This window comes from Paramisgurnus dabryanus, chromosome 17, assembly GCF_030506205.2.
Source record: "Paramisgurnus dabryanus chromosome 17, PD_genome_1.1, whole genome shotgun sequence".
NCBI classification, from domain to species: domain Eukaryota; kingdom Metazoa; phylum Chordata; class Actinopteri; order Cypriniformes; family Cobitidae; genus Paramisgurnus; species Paramisgurnus dabryanus.
The window spans coordinates 10,435,865-10,454,672 of record NC_133353.1 but is presented as its reverse complement, the minus strand read 5'-3'; the positions used below and the strand labels follow the sequence as shown (position 1 = coordinate 10,454,672).

At 35.8% G+C, this 18,808-nt stretch overlaps 1 protein-coding gene across 2 annotated transcripts; it reads left to right on the top strand.

The window, feature by feature from the left end:
- The first annotated feature begins 1,192 nt into the window (after window positions 1–1,192).
- cdk1 (cyclin dependent kinase 1) lies at window positions 1,193–14,200 on the top strand. Of its 2 annotated transcripts, none has more exons than XM_065297383.2 (8): window positions 1,193–1,322; window positions 1,853–1,892; window positions 2,063–2,219; window positions 3,264–3,387; window positions 3,470–3,640; window positions 8,114–8,277; window positions 8,535–8,676; window positions 13,695–14,200. In XM_065297383.2, the coding sequence occupies exons 2-8, from the start codon at window positions 1,856–1,858 to the stop codon at window positions 13,806–13,808; spliced, it is 909 nt and encodes a 302-aa protein (XP_065153455.1). In that variant the 5' UTR covers window positions 1,193–1,322; window positions 1,853–1,855; the 3' UTR covers window positions 13,809–14,200. The 2 variants fall into 2 exon arrangements, with proteins under 2 accessions (XP_065153455.1, XP_065153454.1); XM_065297382.2 differs by having other exon boundaries at window positions 1,194–1,322; window positions 1,844–1,892.
- Window positions 14,201–18,808: the final 4,608 nt, after the last annotated feature.

The window sequence follows — 18,808 nt, the reverse complement described above, 5'->3', positions numbered from 1 at the left end:
TAAAATATACAATGCAGTGCCTTTTTCTAAGGTTTAATTACACGGAATTCATGATATTTTAATGTATGTTATAAAATGTCATAAGGCCCCATGGCACAATCTCAGGGCCCCCAGTTTGAGAACCACTGCATAATCAATGGCATGAAAAGATGCCTTTAATAAAGCATTCTAACACTAATGTGGTAAAGCCTTTTAATAGGTCCACTTTAATTATAAATAGTATAAACATGCTGCTATTTTTAAACAAAAGTTTAATGGATAACAGATCAGGCCTGGTGTCAGTTCGTTATATAATCCAAAGCTCACAAACTTATAACCAACGCATATTATATAAAAGAAAGAATTAAAATTCATTTACAGCAGTTACATTTATGTTTTACATAAGTTACATCTTACGTGTTGAAAAGAACACTTTCTGTCGATGATTTCCAAATGTCAAAAATTATGAGTGAGTGTTATTTAATATTGATTTATTATTATAGACTTATGGGTTTGCTAAGTACATGAAAACCATTTTGATTTAAGTAATTGTGTGGTATTTCATTTAACTTCACATATCATGTTTGTTGTTTTTATATGTATTATTGTCTGTCTGTTTATTACATAGACTGTAAAAAGGTTTATTACATATCAGAAAATATTTTGAATTTATTTTTAAAAAACTGTTCACTTCTTTGAACTGATCAATAATCTTTCAAGGCAACTTATAGATAAAATTGAGACATGTTGTCCATGTTTACAGAAGGCAAATATTAACGTTTTACCTCAATAGCAAAACGAGAATACGAAAAATATCAATATGAAAAAATCTGTTTTCGTAACTGGACCAGTTTGAACAAACAAGACATGGTTGTCTTTATGTGGCGATGCGCAGACTCAAGTAGGATGACTTCAGAGTACCGCGAGAGCGATTTATAACCTGTGCTGAAGTAAAAAAAAAAAAAAAAAAAAAAAAAAAAACCTGTGCTGAAGTTCCGAATTCCTCTCGCGCTATTTTGATGTCATACGCTGCACATTCTGCACAGCACACATGCGCACACATTGCATTCATGCTTCCGTCACGTCACACGGTCAGTCCGCCTCTGCTCCCGCTTCAAACCGCCCTACCATCTGATTGGCCTGTTTGAAGGCCCACGATACCTCTGATTGGTCGCTTTTGAATTACGTCTCAGCGGCCAGTTTGAACCGAGGAACTTCATGTGCAACGAAACACACAAGGCAACCGCGAGCTCTTTCCTCCCTCAGAGACTTTACCAAGACATCTGAGGAAAAAGAGAAAGAAATCGGACATTCATCAATATTGCACGTACTTTCAAATAAAGGTAAGTTTTATTATATAGGCCGTTAAATAATATATTTTGATTATTTACACTTTTCAAACCCGCATAGGCCTAAAGGGCACAGACTCCTCCTGGGAACGTTAACTAACTTGTCAACTTTTTTTTACAGTTGTATATATAATCAAACATACATTTAATCTTTTAACATATGTGGTTGATTAAGTTCTGTTGCTGGTTAATGTGATTAAGGACTGTTAGTTTTACTTGTGTTTTAACTGTCGCATCTTGTGGTCACGTCGATAAATAATTAACTAAACAAACATGTTTCTTTATTATATTTTGTTGATGTTTGTCATGATGTGGCTAACTGTTTACAAAACATCAGAAAGGTTTCTGTAAATTTTATACTTCTAGATTTTAACTACAAAATCTTCAAATGTTCAAAAAGGAAAATTAAGTAAGTTAGGTTTTAGTTAAAGCAACAATAGTTACAGCGTACATGGCTGTTTATGTTTCATAATATCAATGTTTACCTTAAGGGATACTTTTGCTTTTTTATTTAGTGTTGCCAGAAAATGGATGACTATCTGAAGATAGAGAAAATTGGTGAAGGTAAGTTCAGTCGTTTGTCATTGTATTTTAGATTAATTATTTGTAAAACATTTGAGCATGACCATCTACTTTGGTTGGCCATTGTTTTTAGTTTCATTTACTAACAGTGTGCTCTATATTTGGGTCATAGTATTGCATTTTGTTAATCAGTTTTTGTGTGTGTTACTTAGGCACATATGGTGTAGTGTATAAAGGGAGGAATAAAACCACTGGACAGGTGGTGGCCATGAAGAAGATCCGTTTGGAAAGTGAAGAGGAAGGAGTGCCAAGCACTGCAGTCCGAGAGATCTCCCTCCTCAAAGAGCTCCAGCACCCCAATGTTGTACGGTAAGACTTTGAACACATTAGCAGAGCACAATTTTACATATTTACAAGAGTCTGATCACTGTTAGCATTTTGCTTTTAAATATCATCCTTCATATTGTCATGTGAGAGTGTTGTGACTGCTGTCAGACGTGTGCAAACAAATCTTTAATGTCATTCGTCGTATTAAAGGAATAGTCTACTCATTTTCAATATTATACTATGTTATTACCTTAACTAAGAATTGTTGATACATCCCTCTATCATCTGTGTGCGTGCACGTAAGCGCTGGGGCGCGCTGCGACACTTCGATAGCATTTAGCTTAGCCCCATTCATTCAATGGTACCACTCAGATATAAAGTTAGAAGTGACCAAACACATCAACGTTTTTCCTATTTAAGACGAGTAGTTATACGAGCAAGTTTGGTGGTACAAAATAAAACGTATCGCTTTTCTAAGCGCATTTAAAAGTGGAACTATATTGTATGGCGGAATAGCACTTTTGGGAGTACTTCGACTCGGCGCAGTAACACCCTCCCTCTCCCATTATGAGAGGGAGAAGGGGAGCGGACTTTTCAGGCGAGTCGAAGAACTCCCAAAAGTGCTGTTCCGCCATACAATATAGTTCCTCTTTTAAATCCGCTTAGAAAAGCGCTACGTTTTATTTTGTACCACCAAACTTGCTCGTATAACTACTCGTCTTAAATAGGAAAAATGTTGATGTGTTTGGTCACTTCTAACTTTATCTTTGATTGGTACCATTGAATGAATGGGGCTAAGCTAAATGCTATCGAAGTATCGCAGCGCGCTCCAGCGCTTACGTGCACGCACACAGATGATAGAGGGATGTATCAACTCTACTTAGTTAAGGTAATAACATAGTTTTATATTGAAAATGAGTAGAATATTCCTTTAATACTTTACATTTGCTCACAATTTTAAAGGGGAAGCATTTATTCCTTTGCACAAAACTAGTGTCACCAGTTTAAACTGGTTTTCAGAATAGCTGGCGCAGACTGGTGAATTACTACTATGATCACTCACATATGTCTTCTGGTTTCTTCCAGCCTGCTGGATGTTCTGATGCAGGAATCAAAGTTGTACCTAGTTTTTGAGTTTCTGTCCATGGATCTGAAAAAATACCTGGACTCCATCCCATCTGGCCAGTATATGGACCCCATGCTGGTGAAGGTGAGAAGAATTTTCTATGCCTATAGGGCAAGTTTTTTTTCTTTAAAAGATTGTTATCGGTAAGTGTTTGTTTTCTCTGTAGAGTTACCTGTATCAGATCCTGGAGGGCATTCTGTTTTGCCACTCTCGGAGAGTTCTGCATCGTGACCTAAAACCTCAGAACTTGCTGATTGATAATAAAGGTGTGATCAAGCTGGCAGATTTTGGGCTGGCACGTGCCTTTGGAGTCCCAGTCAGGGTGTATACACACGAGGTATGTACACAACTAATCCCAAAATAATGGGTTTTCACTAGGGATGCTCCGATCGATCGGCCGCAGATCGGTATCAGCCGATAACGGCATTAAATTATTTGATCGGTACTCGCTAAATTTGCCGATCTTTCTGTTTACTTTTGTCATCATAGGGCTCCTGAATGCAGCTGCAATTAAAGCCCTATTCGGACGAGATTAGTTTTACAGGGGGACCTCTGAGAAAATCGTGCTTCTCAGAGGTCCTCTGTGTTTTTAATCCCTTCCGGGCCATGTCTGTGTTTTTCTTTGACGACCTCCGTAAGAATTCCAGAGCAATTTATCTACTGTTTTTCGCCGAACTCAGAGGTCCTCTGAGAAATTTAATCCTGTCCGGATGCAACTGTCTGTGTTTGCCCGCAACATCTTTTGAAAACGCGGTTCATTTCGTGTTTTGACCAACGTGATCTGCCGTAAGGTCTTACTAATGCGCGTATATTGTATTTCCTGAGTCCTGTTCATTCAGATATGGATGTTTTTAAGCATTCGGCAAAATAAAATAATTAAATCAAGACGAGCTGAATATTAAACACTGTTAAGACTGGCCACTGTAATATCATTAACGTTATAAGAAACTCCGTTCAAAGTTGTTCAACTCCGGAATGGTAATGTTAATTAATAAAGATAATAAATTGTTATTAATCATTATTTCTTCATTTCTTTGGGTTTATTATAAGCAGACAGGTATATAAAACACGTAGGCTAACGTAACTTTAGGATTTGTATATTTTATTTTGATTTGTTAAAATTAAATTAATAAATTACATTCTGTCATAATTTTACATTTAAAGCAAAATATTAAACATTACAAACACGCGTTTCCAGAGCACGTGCTCTGCAACGCCCAAATGAAGAAACAGACACTCCCATCTCTGGAATACCCTGAGAATTTTAATCCCGTCCGAATCGATACATAAAATCACAGACGTCCTGGGGGAAACGTTGAAACTCAAACGTTGTTTGGAAAACTAATCCCGTCCGAATAGTGCTATAGGGCTCCTGAATGCAGCTGCAATTAAAGCCCTATTCGGACGGGATTAGTTTTACAGGGGGACCTCTGAGAAAATCGTGCTTCTCAGAGGTCCTCTGTGTTTTTAATCCCTTCCGGGCCATGTCTGTGTTTTTCTTTGACGACCTCCGTAAGAATTCCAGAGCAATTTACCTACTGTTGTTCGCCGAACTCAGAGGTCCTCTGAGAAATTTAATCCCGTCCGGATGCAAATGTCTGTGTTTGCCCGCAATATCTTTTGAAAACGCGGTTCATTTCGTGTTTTGGCCAGCGTGATCTGCCGTAAGGTCTTACTAATGTGCGTATATTGTATTTCCTGAGTCCTCTTCATTCAGATATGGATGTTTTTACGCATTCAGCAAAATAAAATAATTAAATCAAGACGAGCTGAATATCAAACACTGTTAAGACTAAACACTGTAATATCAGTAACGTTATAAGAAACTCCGTTCAAAGTTGTTCAACTCCGGAATGTTAATGTTAATTAATAAAGATAATAAATTGTTATTAATCATTATTTCTTCATTTCTTTGGGTTTATTATAAGCAGACAGGTATATAAAACACGTAGGCTAACGTAACTTTAGTAGGATTTGTATATTTTATTTTGATTTGTTAAAATTAAATAAATTACATTCTGTCATAATTTTACATTTAAAGCAAAATATTAAACATTACAAGCATGCGTATCCAGAGCATGTGCTCTTCTGCAACGCCCAAATGCATGAAACGGACACTCCCATCTCTGGAATAGCCTGCATCATTTTAATCCCATCCGAATCGGTACATAAAATCACAGACGTCCTGGGGGACACGTTGAAACTCAAACGTTGTTTGGAAAACTAATCCCGTCCAAATAGTGTTAAGAGACCATTTTTCACGTAGTTCGAGCATTTTTACAACCCGTTGCTTATGTGCGACGTGCAGATTTGGATTTCTCTCTTTTCCTTTACACAGATATGTGTATTTTCTATGAGGACGCACTCCGGCCCTAACAGCGCAACGCGTCTTCACGTCCCCCATCAAACAGCGTATACAACACATATCCATCACGGACAATTGAATCCTCATGCCAAAATTTTATTATTTGCATGCGTCTTAAAGTTTTGAGCATTAAAACTTTCATTTTCCTCACAGCTGCTCTTGTCTACGCACACACAGCAGCAGATTTCATCAGTGCACGTGTACAGAGTGATCTCTCTCACGTCTTAAAGCTACAGTAACCTAATTCATATCTATAAAATCTATGAATAAAATCACTCCCTGCTCTTCACTAAATAACTGTTGTACTTCATACAAATTTTTGTATATTTAATTCATACAGTAAAGACTGTGGAGTGTTTTATTTTCATTACTTTTAACAGACAAAAGCCTTTTTAAAGGCATTTTAAATTTCTCTTTGAAGAAGAAATGTTTGTTGTGCTTATTTATTTGATTATCTATTAAAAAATAATATACATAATTTCTGCCAGTAATATAACGAAGGCGACATCTGTGGTATTACTTTATCTAGAAAAAATGTTAACAGTTCCAGACATCAAAGAGCTTGCATATCAGCTTGAAAGATCGGCATTGGTATCGAAAGACAACAAATTGGTTGTGACCTGCAAAAATCCTGATCGGAGCATCCCTAGTTTTCACCGACACTGGGTTGACATGGTGATCTGAAGTTTTTATATTTATTGAGCAACCAGTTGCCTGTTAACATGAAGATGGTTAAACAAACTCAGGGTTATAGGATTAGTTTAGAGTTGGAAAACCAAACCAATGCGATAAGGCTGCTTATGAAACCACTATGAAGCACCTTATCAACTCTCGCTGTCAACTCAGGCTTTGATCTTAAACTTATGATTAATCCGCAAGCGTGTGCACATGAAAAAGTGACATTGGCACCAAAAAACCAATCGCTTTTAACATGGACAGATCATGCGCACATATTATATAAAGGGATAGTTCACCCCAAAATGATAATTTTATCATAAACCACTGTGTCATTCTAAACCACCAAGTGCTCCAATTTCAGAACACATTTTTGATGAAAACCGGGAGGCTTGTGACTGTCCCGTGGACTTCAGTTAGTTTCACAATTCTTTTCCCCAAAAAAGAAAAAGATATCGGAAAAAGGTCCATGTTCCATCAGTCATTCAATAATAATATTATGAAGCAACATGAACAATTCTGTGCGCGTGTTCAAAGGCCGTTCACGAGCATGCTGTGGCAGTTACCAATGTTTTTTTCCTGCTTTTTTATTTAAGCTATTATACAAACATTGTTAACAATACTTAAATAGCCCATATAAATTCGCAAATTACAATGCGTATTTGTGTCTGTACACTGGCAGCTACGTAAGCAGCATGCGCCATAGTCAGGTTGTGAACACGCTCCGAACAATCAAAGAGGATAACAAATTGTTGAATAAAATAATTTGTTTTGTTCTCTTTGCGCACAAGCGTTCTTGTCCCTTCAGTTCAAGAATTGTGAAACTAACTGAAGTCAATGGGACAGTCACAAGCCTCCCGGTTTTCATCAGAAATATCTAAAATTGTGTTCTGAAGACAATACGAGCACTTGGTGGTTAGGAATGACATGGGTAAGTGATTTATGATAAAATTATCATCATTATTAGGGTGAACTATCCCTTTAAGTATAAAAAAACTATTGCAGACACAATATTATATACTGTTTCACATAGTTTAACAATTAATAGTATTTTTATAGTTAACATACGCTAATACAAATGGTGAACAATCGACCAAAACATGCGTACTACACTTACTATAATAAAACTATGGTTCATTTTTCTAAGGGTTGGGCCGTAAATGTATACAGGAAAGAAACAAGAACATTAAAACTGTGAATTAGGCATGTCACACTCGTGTCACTGCTCACAGCTGATTGGCTGCATTTTTGTGCGTGATCTCTAATCCAGAACATAACCTGCCTCGGAGCTGGTTAGCCGTAGCATAAGTTACTATGCTTAAAGCTCAGGATACACTGCACGATTTTTGGCTATCCCAGACGAAATATTGCCATCATGAGACAATCGTTGTTTCTGTGATCGTGGCTCTTCATCTGTTGTCCTATGTCGTACAATAAGAAGGGTTCAAAGACGTCTGTTTACCACTAGCGCATGCTGGTGACGTTGCGCTAATGTGTGATGCAGCTGTCGAAGCCTCCTGTAAAATAGGAGTCATCATCGTACAGTCTACATGCTTGTCGTACTCAAGTTTAACCGCTCTTTATGATTTGTCTGATCGCATACAGTGAAATTATGCATATCTATATGGGTGCCATTTTGATGTATATCTATAGGTATAATTCTCTGTAAAATGTTAAGTCGTAATGCACACCAGTGCATTAAAATTACTGTCTGTGAATGTGGCTTTAAGGGACAAGGGGTTTACTGGTTGTTTTCAAATCAATGTACAGGTGGTGACATTGTGGTACAGAGCTCCTGAGGTCTTGCTGGGAGCCTCACGCTACTCCACACCTGTAGACGTCTGGAGTATTGGTACCATCTTTGCTGAACTTGCAACCAAGAAACCACTCTTCCACGGAGACTCTGAAATCGACCAGCTTTTCAGGATTTTCAGGTGCACACAAAATGGCCATCTGGCTAATGCACAAACAAGAGAACATTACTCATTTGGTTAGCAATAAAGTCTCAGTTTAGGCTGGTAAATGCAGATTTGTCCCCATTTAAATATACAGTTTGTATTTACAGTATAGCAGGTGATAAATTCAACTACTTGTGGCAACAAAGGTTGTTTTTTTTTGTTTTTGTTTTTTAATTCGGATATATTATAAAGTAAATGTATTTGTTGTTCTGTGATTTTATTTTCATGTTTAGGACTTTGGGAACCCCAAACAATGAGGTTTGGCCTGAAGTTGAGTCCCTGCCAGATTACAAGAACACTTTCCCAAAGTGGAAATCTGGGAATCTGGCCAACACAGTAAAGAACCTGGACAAGAATGGCATTGACCTGCTTATGGTAACGTCCTCACATACTGACATTCTATTTAATTATTTGAAGAGTTTTTCTAAAACGCAATCAATCCATTTTGACTAATTTCAGTAAAAATGTGTTTTCTATACCAAGAAAGTGACAAGATGAAAACCACTATTTTCTGTAACAAACTTTCACATAGCATCTTTAGGTTAGAAAAACAAAAGAAAATTCAAATCCATAATTTGATTTTCAATGATTTATTATAAAAACTGATTATTTTTTCCACAAAATGCAATAGATCCATGACAATTTTTTTTTCAAAATGCTATAAATTTATTGAATTAATATATAAATGTGCATTCATCTTTGCCATGTTATATTCATTTAGTTGACTAGTGGTATACACTGATTAAACATTAAAGGGGCCATGGCACAAGACTTTAAGATGTCAAATAAATCTTTGGTGTTTCCTAGAGCACATGTGTGAAGTTTTATCTCAAAATAACAAATAGATAATTTATTATAACATGTTAAAATTGACACTTTGTTGGTGTGTGCAAAAATGTGCCGTTTTGGGTGTTTCCTTTCAAATGCAAATGAGCTGATGAAGTGCAAACAATGATGGTGGTTTGTTGCAATTGAAACTCAATTGTGCTGTGAATTATTTTTTTCTCCCTCTTTTTCTATGCACTAAATGGCAGTGCTGTGATTGGATAGTACAGATTAAGGGGGCAGTATTATTTTAATAAGAGCTCCTTATGACATCATAAAGAGGGCCAAATTTCAACAACCTATTTTTGTATGTGCTTGTAGAGAATGGTTTACCAAAACTAAGTTACTGGGTTGATCTTTTTCACATTTTTTAGGTTGATAGAAGCACTGGGGACCCAATTATAGCACTTAAACATGGAAAAAGTCTGATTTTCATGCCATGGCCCCTTTAATGGCCTTAATCAAAACACTCACTTTGTCATATTAAGAACACTGTCATTGCTGCTGTTATATTTGGGACATCGTCGCTGATTTTTTTTTTTACAGCGATCAGCTGTACAAAGAACAATTCCCGCACACTATCTGCTTGCTGAAAAAATGTATTTAATGAAAGTTGCGTTGCAACGTTTCGATCAACTGATCTTCATCAGGCAACTGCAATTGTTACAAACATCATCAAATATAAATGGACAAATGTCCAATCACAATGTAGAAAAACAAATCACATGATAGGTGCATCATTCAAAATAGTCACATGATTACATCTCAATTCAATAATCTCATGATATCATTTAATATATGTAACCCGATACACAACTCATATGTAAGTCTAATACACAATTCAAAGCATCACATTAAAAAGTGCTTCATCATTTAACCCTAAAGGTGATAAAGTTTGAAGAGTATCGATCCAATAGAGTTCACGTCTCAGTAATAGTAAATCAATATCACCACCTCTAGGTGGCATATTCACCTTTTCAATTCCACAAAAGCGTAGTGAGGAAACATCATGATTAAGTGCATTAAAATGGGTCGCTACCGGGTAATTCATATCCTTTCTTCTGATTGAACTTTTGTGTTCACTAATTCTTAGCTTAAGTTGACGTGTTGTTTTTCCCACATATCCCAAACCACAAGGACAGCGTATCAAATAAATCACGTGTGTAGAGACACAAGTGATTACTGACTTAATGTCAAACTTTTTTCCGGTTCTAGGATGACTAAAAAAAGAAGTTTTGAAGGTGTTGTTACATTGTGCACAATTTCCACAGCGATAATTTCCATTAGGTAAAGGGCTGATTAATCTCTGTGAAGGACTCGGAGTATTCTTCTGAAATTGAGCATGTACAAGACAATCTTTTAAGTTCCTAGCCCTTCTAAATACAATCAATGGGGGATCTTGAAAAATGGCACTTAATTCTGAATCGGAAGACAAAAGGTGCCAATGTTTTTTGAGGATCGATCTAATCAGATGAGATTGAGAAGAATGGGTAGTAATGAAAGTGAAAGAATGTTTTTTAGATAATTTGGTCTTCTTTTTTAACAACTCAGAGCGTGTCTTAAGGAGAGTTACATTAAAAGCTTCGTCAATCCATTTAGAGGGATATCCCCGATCTAAGAATTTATTTTTCATAATTAAAGCCTTCTCTATGAAATCAGTGTCAGAATGGCAAATTCTTCTTAGTCTGAAGAATTGACTTTTTGGAAGGCCCTTTTTCAAAGCGATAGGGTGAAAGCTGTTGGCTAAAAGTAATGTGTTGCGATCAGTGTCTTTTGTGTATAGAGTCGTAATCAATTTCCCATCATTTTTCAAGACCCACATATCAAGAAAATGTACTTTTGTGTCATTGATCTCACAAGTGAATTCCAAATCCTCGATAAAGCTGTTCAAGATAGACACAAATTTACTAACATCATTTTGATTGCCCAAAAAAATACAAAACACATCATCAATATATCTGTACCATTTCAAGATCTGAGAAAAATATGGATTTTTTTCAGGATTACACACAAAACAATGTTCAAAATGACCCACAAACAAATTAGCGTAATTGGGGGCAAAAATCGAACCCATAGCTGTACCACTTATCTGAAGATAATAGTCTTTATCAAAGCTAAAATAGTTATATTTCAGAACATATTTAGCCATATCGATCAAAAAATCAGTCGGAGGTGTAACATCACTCCGTGTAGAAAGATAATACTTCAGGGCATCTAGTCCCTTCTCATGTGAGATGTTGGTATATAGACTAGTAATGTCCAAAGTCAGTAACAGAGCATTCTCAGGTAAATCATGTAATTCAGAAATCTTGTTGATAAAGTCAGTTGAGTCCCTAATGTAGGCAGGTAAGGCCTGTACATAAGGTTTGATGAAATAGTCCACATACTGAGCTCCTTAGCTCCTTTATCTCAGTATGTGGACTTTTTCTCAGATCTTGAAATGGTACAGATATATTGATGATGTGTTTTGTATTTTTTTGGGCAATCAAAATGATGTTAGTAAATTTGTGTCTATCTTGAACAGCTTTATCGAGGATTTGGAATTCACTTGTGAGATCAATGACACAAAAGTACATTTTCTTGATATGTGGGTCTTGAAAAATGATGGGAAATTGATTACGACTCTATACACAAAAGACACTGATCGCAACACATTACTTTTAGCCAACAGCTTTCACCCTATCGCTTTGAAAAAGGGCCTTCCAAAAAGTCAATTCTTCAGACTAAGAAGAATTTGCCATTCTGACACTGATTTCATAGAGAAGGCTTTAATTATGAAAAATAAATTCTTAGATCGGGGATATCCCTCTAAATGGATTGACGAAGCTTTTAATGTAACTCTCCTTAAGACACGCTCTGAGTTGTTAAAAAAGAAGACCAAATTATCTAAAAAACATTCTTTCACTTTCATTACTACCCATTCTTCTCAATCTCATCTGATTAGATCGATCCTCAAAAAACATTGGCACCTTTTGTCTTCCGATTCAGAATTAAGTGCCATTTTTCAAGATCCCCCATTGATTGTATTTAGAAGGGCTAGGAACTTAAAAGATTGTCTTGTACATGCTCAATTTCAGAAGAATACTCCGAGTCCTTCACAGAGATTAATCAGCCCTTTACCTAATGGAAATTATCGCTGTGGAAATTGTGCACAATGTAACAACACCTTCAAAACTTCTTTTTTTAGTCATCCTAGAACCGGAAAAAAGTTTGACATTAAGTCAGTAATCACTTGTGTCTCTACACACGTGATTTATTTGATACGCTGTCCTTGTGGTTTGGGATATGTGGGAAAAACAACACGTCAACTTAAGCTAAGAATTAGTGAACACAAAAGTTCAATCAGAAGAAAGGATATGAATTACCCGGTAGCGACCCATTTTAATGCACTTAATCATGATGTTTCCTCACTACGCTTTTGTGGAATTGAAAAGGTGAATATGCCACCTAGAGGTGGTGATATTGATTTACTATTACTGAGACGTGAACTCTATTGGATCGATACTCTTCAAACTTTATCACCTTTAGGGTTAAATGATGAAGCACTTTTTAATGTGATGCTTTGAATTGTGTATTAGACTTACATATGAGTTGTGTATCGGGTTACATATATTAAATGATATCATGAGATTATTGAATTGAGATGTAATCATGTGACTATTTTGAATGATGCACCTATCATGTGATTTGTTTTTCTACATTGTGATTGGACATTTGTCCATTTATATTTGATGATGTTTGTAACAATTGCAGTTGCCTGATGAAGATCAGTTGATCGAAACGTTGCAACGCAACTTTCATTAAATACATTTTTTCAGCAAGCAGATAGTGTGCGGGAATTGTTCTTTGTACATTTTGAGACTTTTTGTCGTCTTATCCTACGCACCTATCTATTGACTTCAGGTGTGCGACGCTAATTTGTTTACAGCGATCAGCTGTAAAATGTTTTGGTCCTGCTCAATTTTCATTAGCTTTGCGTAATATAATGGAACGTTTTTTATAAGATCCCCTGGGGTCGATGTTTAAGCATGACAGAAGCTTGGTGCTGTCGGCAGAACAAGCAACTGGCATTTTTCCATCTCCCGAGTGCCTCTCGGGTAAATTATTAGATGTTGATGGCTCTTTTCCGTCCCAGAAACCACCACAGGTTTATCAATGCCATCAAAGTATTACTTTGTTTGTTTGTTTGTTTGTTTGTTTGTTAATCACGAAGTACAAAATGGCATACGAAGTACAAAAGTACAAAGTAAGGAAAAACTCGGATTCTGTGAGTAACTCGCTGCCATTGTTGTTTACAATGTGTGGAATGGTGCGCTGTGATTTGTTGAGCGGATTCGTTGCATTCACAGAAAAGTAGGAGTGCCGTTTGAGTTTTGGAAAAACGGCAGATATTGTAATTTGCCTAAAATTAAGAATTTACTTTTAAATACTGACCTGATACAATACTGATTTTGGCGAGAACTCTTTTTTTTTTAAATTGTGTTTATTGCGTTTTGGAACAAAACTCTTCATTTGTTTTTATGTCCCTTTTGTCCTCACATCTTTATTTTAATTGTCTTTTTTTTTAGAAAACGCTGATTTATGACCCTCCTAAGAGGATTTCAGCACGGCAAGCAATGACGCACCCATATTTTGATGATCTGGATAAGAGCACTCTTCCCGCCAGTAACCTCAAGATATAGATACACCTCAAACTTGATCCCCCTGTTCGTGCCCACACACACATAATGATGCAGTGTGAGTTTAGGGGTTGAAGTGAATTAACTCTATGGAGATCTGGGAGCTGATGTGTAAATCCAGAATGTTAGTGTTGGTTTGATTCTGGAGGTGCTGATTCGCTCCTCGAATCTACAGAAATGCAATCTGAGTCCTTTGACACGCAATAATTAGCCTTAAGTTTGTTACTTGGGTGGTTATCTATTTTTGTTTGTCTGGTTTTTGTATGTCTTTTTCCTATCCTCTTTTATATGTTATATAAAACGCCCATTTTTGTAAATAAAACCTATTTTTTGTGGACCTGAAGTAAAATATTCAAAGAATAAACAGGTGTTCTTAATAAAGACCACATTGTAGGATCCCATTTTGGACTTGTGTCTTTTGTTTTCATGTATGTTGTGATAAAAGAAAATATGTTTTGTGAAATAGTTTAATATTTTATATAAAAATAAGAATAGATTGAGAAAGACGGCTCTCATTACTGTTGTGTAGTGTGGGTCTTTAGAAACATCTTGACCTAGCGGAAATGAGCTCAGTGTTTGATATAGGATCATGCTGTCCAGCATTCAACACTGCTTTGAAAGAGTTTTGGAGAACAACACTTGTCTCTTTCATTCAGCATGAAAGCGTGCTATTCTCCTGTTTTGGATTTCCACGGCCTTTCTTTTGACCTGAAAATATTGTTTGGTATTTGTGGGTATTCCCCATGACTATGCATCTGTACAATAATCTGTAAGCTGTTAAATAACAGCATTAGTTAAAGAGACTATTGATGTTTTCTGCTCTAAAACCCATAGTCGCTCTGTAAACACAAAGAAATCTTTCTTTATACTCACTCCAAATGTGATCTCACTGCATGATGTAAATGAGTGTGTGTGCCTTCACAAAATTAATATTCAAACAAAACTACACACTATACTGTTGCTGACCAGTTACAACTATGACAATTTAGTATTAATGTACATTACTGTATATCTTTACTCTGCTCTTCGGAACGCTTTGGTCTGATTGGCCAGTCACTGCATTTGCAGATTTTAATATCCCCCCAGTAAAACACGGTAAAGCCACGGTCACACTAGACTCAGTGGTGACCAACCCTGTTCCTGGAGATCTACTGTCCTGCAGAGTTCAGCTCCAACCCCAAACAAACACACCTGAACCTGGAAATCAAGCATTTCAGGGCTACCTAAAAATTAGAGTCAGGCAGCTAGCAGATAGTGAGGAGATGTTTACTGTATGTAACAAAAATGTTTTATGGCCTAAAATGCGCGAATTCCCTTAGAGCACCTTTAAGGTGATATGGAAAGTTTGTCGAAGACATGTATTCTCCATGCAATCTGCATAAGATGCACATTTAAATTGAAGAGCTTTTAGAATTCAACACGTAATAAAAATATTAGATTTAATCTTTTAGCGTTGTTATTTAAAAAATACATTATATAGAAATTATATTTTTAAAAATATAAAAACCAGCAATACTAGAAAAAAATATTACTCTGTGTGAAATAAGTTTCCTTTAAATCAACAAAGTTTTGTCTTTAGAATGTCAATTACAATGTGATGCGTGAAAGGTTTGCTTAGTAATTTTTATCTATTATATCAAAGATGTTACCCTGTCCCTTTCCTGTGACAAGATCATGCCAATGACCAAAAAAACTTTTTTGCACGTATTGCCACATAGCTTTATCTTCTTTACTACCCTTTTCTTTGCAGACTCAGCAGATGCAGACTTTCAGTTAATGTGGACTCCTGCTAGGTCTAATATTGCTGCAGTCAGAAATCAGTTATATAAAAATAATGACATTGAAGTAGACTTATTTAGGTGCAGGTAGTTTCTATGTGCATTGCTATCAGAAAGTTGCACTTTATAATCTTTTGATTTAGATTAACATTCACTTACTGCAAATCATACTTCATTTATTCTTGGTAACTGCTGAAAGTGTTGGTGTATTTATCTGCAACTGCACAAAAAAGGGGCAAACACCATCTTATAATAAATTACAAACAAAAAAGAGCCAAAAGTAAACTGGCTTTCCTCGCAAAAGGATAAAAATTGACATTATATTTGTTAAAAATTCAAATCAATATTTAATCCATTTGTATTCTATTTTTTTGCAATTCCCAAACAATAAGGGAGGTCATACAGTGACTTAAACTAAAAGCTTCATATGAAATCATGAGATAAATGAGAAGATTTCTGAAAACTGAAAAGAGACAGTGGACTTATATGGGCGTCTCTTCATAGATCTCCAGGAAATTGAACGAAGAAAGTTAAGTGATGTCATCAGTGTGTTTTTGATTTAAAAATAAGAGCTTTTTGTTAAACGGTAACACCAGTGATACAACTCCAGGAGACCACTACTTTCATTATGTATTTTATAATATTTCTTTAGCATTTTGTCTTTTAATGTAATTTACATCATATATTTGATAGTTATGGACACATGATTGTATTTTAAATGGAAGAAAACACAGTTTTTGATCTCAAAATAAAGCATTTTCCCTCTGTACATGACTCTGGGGATGAGCACTTCTGTGGTGCTTGGAATTCTAATTAATTTATAAAAATCAAATATTGCTACATTGATGGCTCAAGAAGGTGTAATTGTTCAAATAACATATTGTCTCATTTAAAAAAAAAAACATTTGTAACACTAATGGGTGTTTCAAGTGTAATATTTCTGTAAAGGCTAGGGACAGAAAAATGGACATTTCCGTAGAATGACCCAGGTCTTAATTTGGTATGTACACCGGTTCCCTAGTTTAAGTTTTCACAGCTATTTCCTGTTTCCTTTGTTGGTTAAAAATAGAAATCGCTAACTATGAAAAGCAGCAATAAAGTAATGTCCTAAGTGTTTTCTGGCTCTGTATCAGCAGATTTCTGGTTTTGCGTTAATTGCGTTAGAAAGATAGACTTTAAAGGCACCATGAAATGGAATTGGCGATTGTTTTTTTTCCCGTGGTGACGTATATCCGAGTGAAAACGGCTTTTGAAATGAAATAAGGCAGGGCTGGATTTGAATTCGTCCATGGAGAACTGTTTGGATCATTTAACTACCCTTTCGGGTTGTTAGTGTAAAAAAAGGCCCCTAAATTAAACAACTTTAAAAAATGTATTAGATTAATATTTTTTTTTACATAAATCTGGTAATCAACCTCAGTTCTGATCAAAACTACCAAATGTTTACAAAATTTCCATGATTTTAACTCTTTAATTGTCAAATTCATAAGTGATGTCACTGATTTGGGGGGAAAAACACAAGTTAACCGATTTTCTATATAAAAAGTGCTTTTTTTATTTTTTTACAGTTTTACAGGCTTTGATGCATTTTTAGTTTTTGTGCAGCATCAGTTTTTATTGTTTGACTCCCTCATTTACTGTTTAGCCCCATTGACTTCCATTATAACAACATTTTTTTGATTGCAGAGCCATGACACCTTATTATTCTTGATTCTTTTTTTCCTTTTGCCAAGAGGTCAAATTTGTCATTTTTACTGTTGATCAACATGTGGCACCATTAACCCTTTAGTAGGTCTGTGCAAAAAACAAAGCTTAATTTCTAGCTTGTACATTGAGTTATATGGAGTATAACAGCATATTAGCGAGAATGTGTGTGTGTGTGCGTGTGTTAATAAAATCTTTTCTGCATTAGATTGTGTGCACGTGTGTGTGTGTTCACTATTTCCAGCAGGATTTGCAGCATATCACTTGGTGCTCTCTGCAAGTGTGTCCACCACAACAGATGCAAGTGCTGACTGTTCACAAACACACACACACAAACACACACACACAAATATGCTGTTATACTCCATTTAACTCAATGTACAAGCCAGAAATTAAAGGAATAGTCCATTTTCTTAAAAGAAAAATCCAGATAATTTACTTACCACCATGTCATCCAAAATGTTGATGTCTTTCTTTGTTCAGTCGAGAAGAAATTATGTTTTTTGAGGAAAACATTGCAGGATTTTTTTCATTTTAATGGACTTCAATAGAGCCCAACATTTAATACTTAACTCAACACTTAACATTTTTTTTCAACGGAGTTTCAAAGGACTCTAAATGATCCCAAACGAGGCATAAGGGTCTTATCTAGCGAAACGATTGTCATTTTTCACAAGAAAAAAAAAAATGCACTTTTAAAGCACAACTTCTCGTCTAGATCCGGTCGTGATGCGCCAACGTGACCCCACGCAATACGTCATGACATCAAGAAGTCACAGAGGACGAAAGCGAAACTCCGTCCCAGTGTTTACAAGTGTGTTGAAAGAGGACCGTTCCTACGTTGTCAACTGATACTAATTAATGTCTTTGTGTCAGTTTATTGTTTACAATGGTCCGCAAATGTGCGTTTTATATATGTAACACGTGACCTCCCTTCGTCACTACGCATTTACGTTAGGTCACGCTGGACCGGATCTAGACGAGAAGTTGTGGTTTAAAAGAGCATATTTTTTATTTTTCTTGTCAAAAATGACAATCGTATTGCTAGATCAGACCCTTATGCCTCATTTGGGATCGTTTATAATCCTTTGAAACTCCGTTGAAAAAAAACTGTTAAGTGTTGAGTTAAGTATTAAATGTTGGGCTCTATTAAAGTCCATTAAAATGAGAAAAATCCTGCAATGTTTTCCTCAAAAAACATAATTTCTTCTCGACTGAACAAGGAAAGACATCTGTTTTTTGCACAGGTCTTCTAAAAGGGTTAATGGTGCCACATGGTGATCAACAGTAAAAATGACAAATTGTACCTATAAGCAAAAGGGAAAACCACCAACAAGCAAGAATGTATGATTATAGGGTGGTATGGCTTTGCAATCAAAAAATTTCATTTAATAGAAATTAATAAGGTAAACTGATTAGGGAGAAAAAAATAAAAACTGATGCTGCACAAAAACTAAAAATGCATCAAAGCCAATGTTTTTACCCATCTCTGACAAGCCCAAGACTATGAAAAGGGTCAAA

Excerpts from the sequence above, each read along its gene's own strand:
- cdk1 (XM_065297383.2), top strand. The coding sequence starts at position 1,856 with ATGGATGACTATCTGAAGATAGAGAAAATTGGTGAAG. Across the intron at positions 2,220-3,263 it reads CAGCACCCCAATGTTGTACG|CCTGCTGGATGTTCTGATGC; the intron begins GTAAGACTTTGA and ends GGTTTCTTCCAG. Across the intron at positions 8,677-13,694 it reads ATGGCATTGACCTGCTTATG|AAAACGCTGATTTATGACCC; the intron begins GTAACGTCCTCA and ends CTTTTTTTTTAG.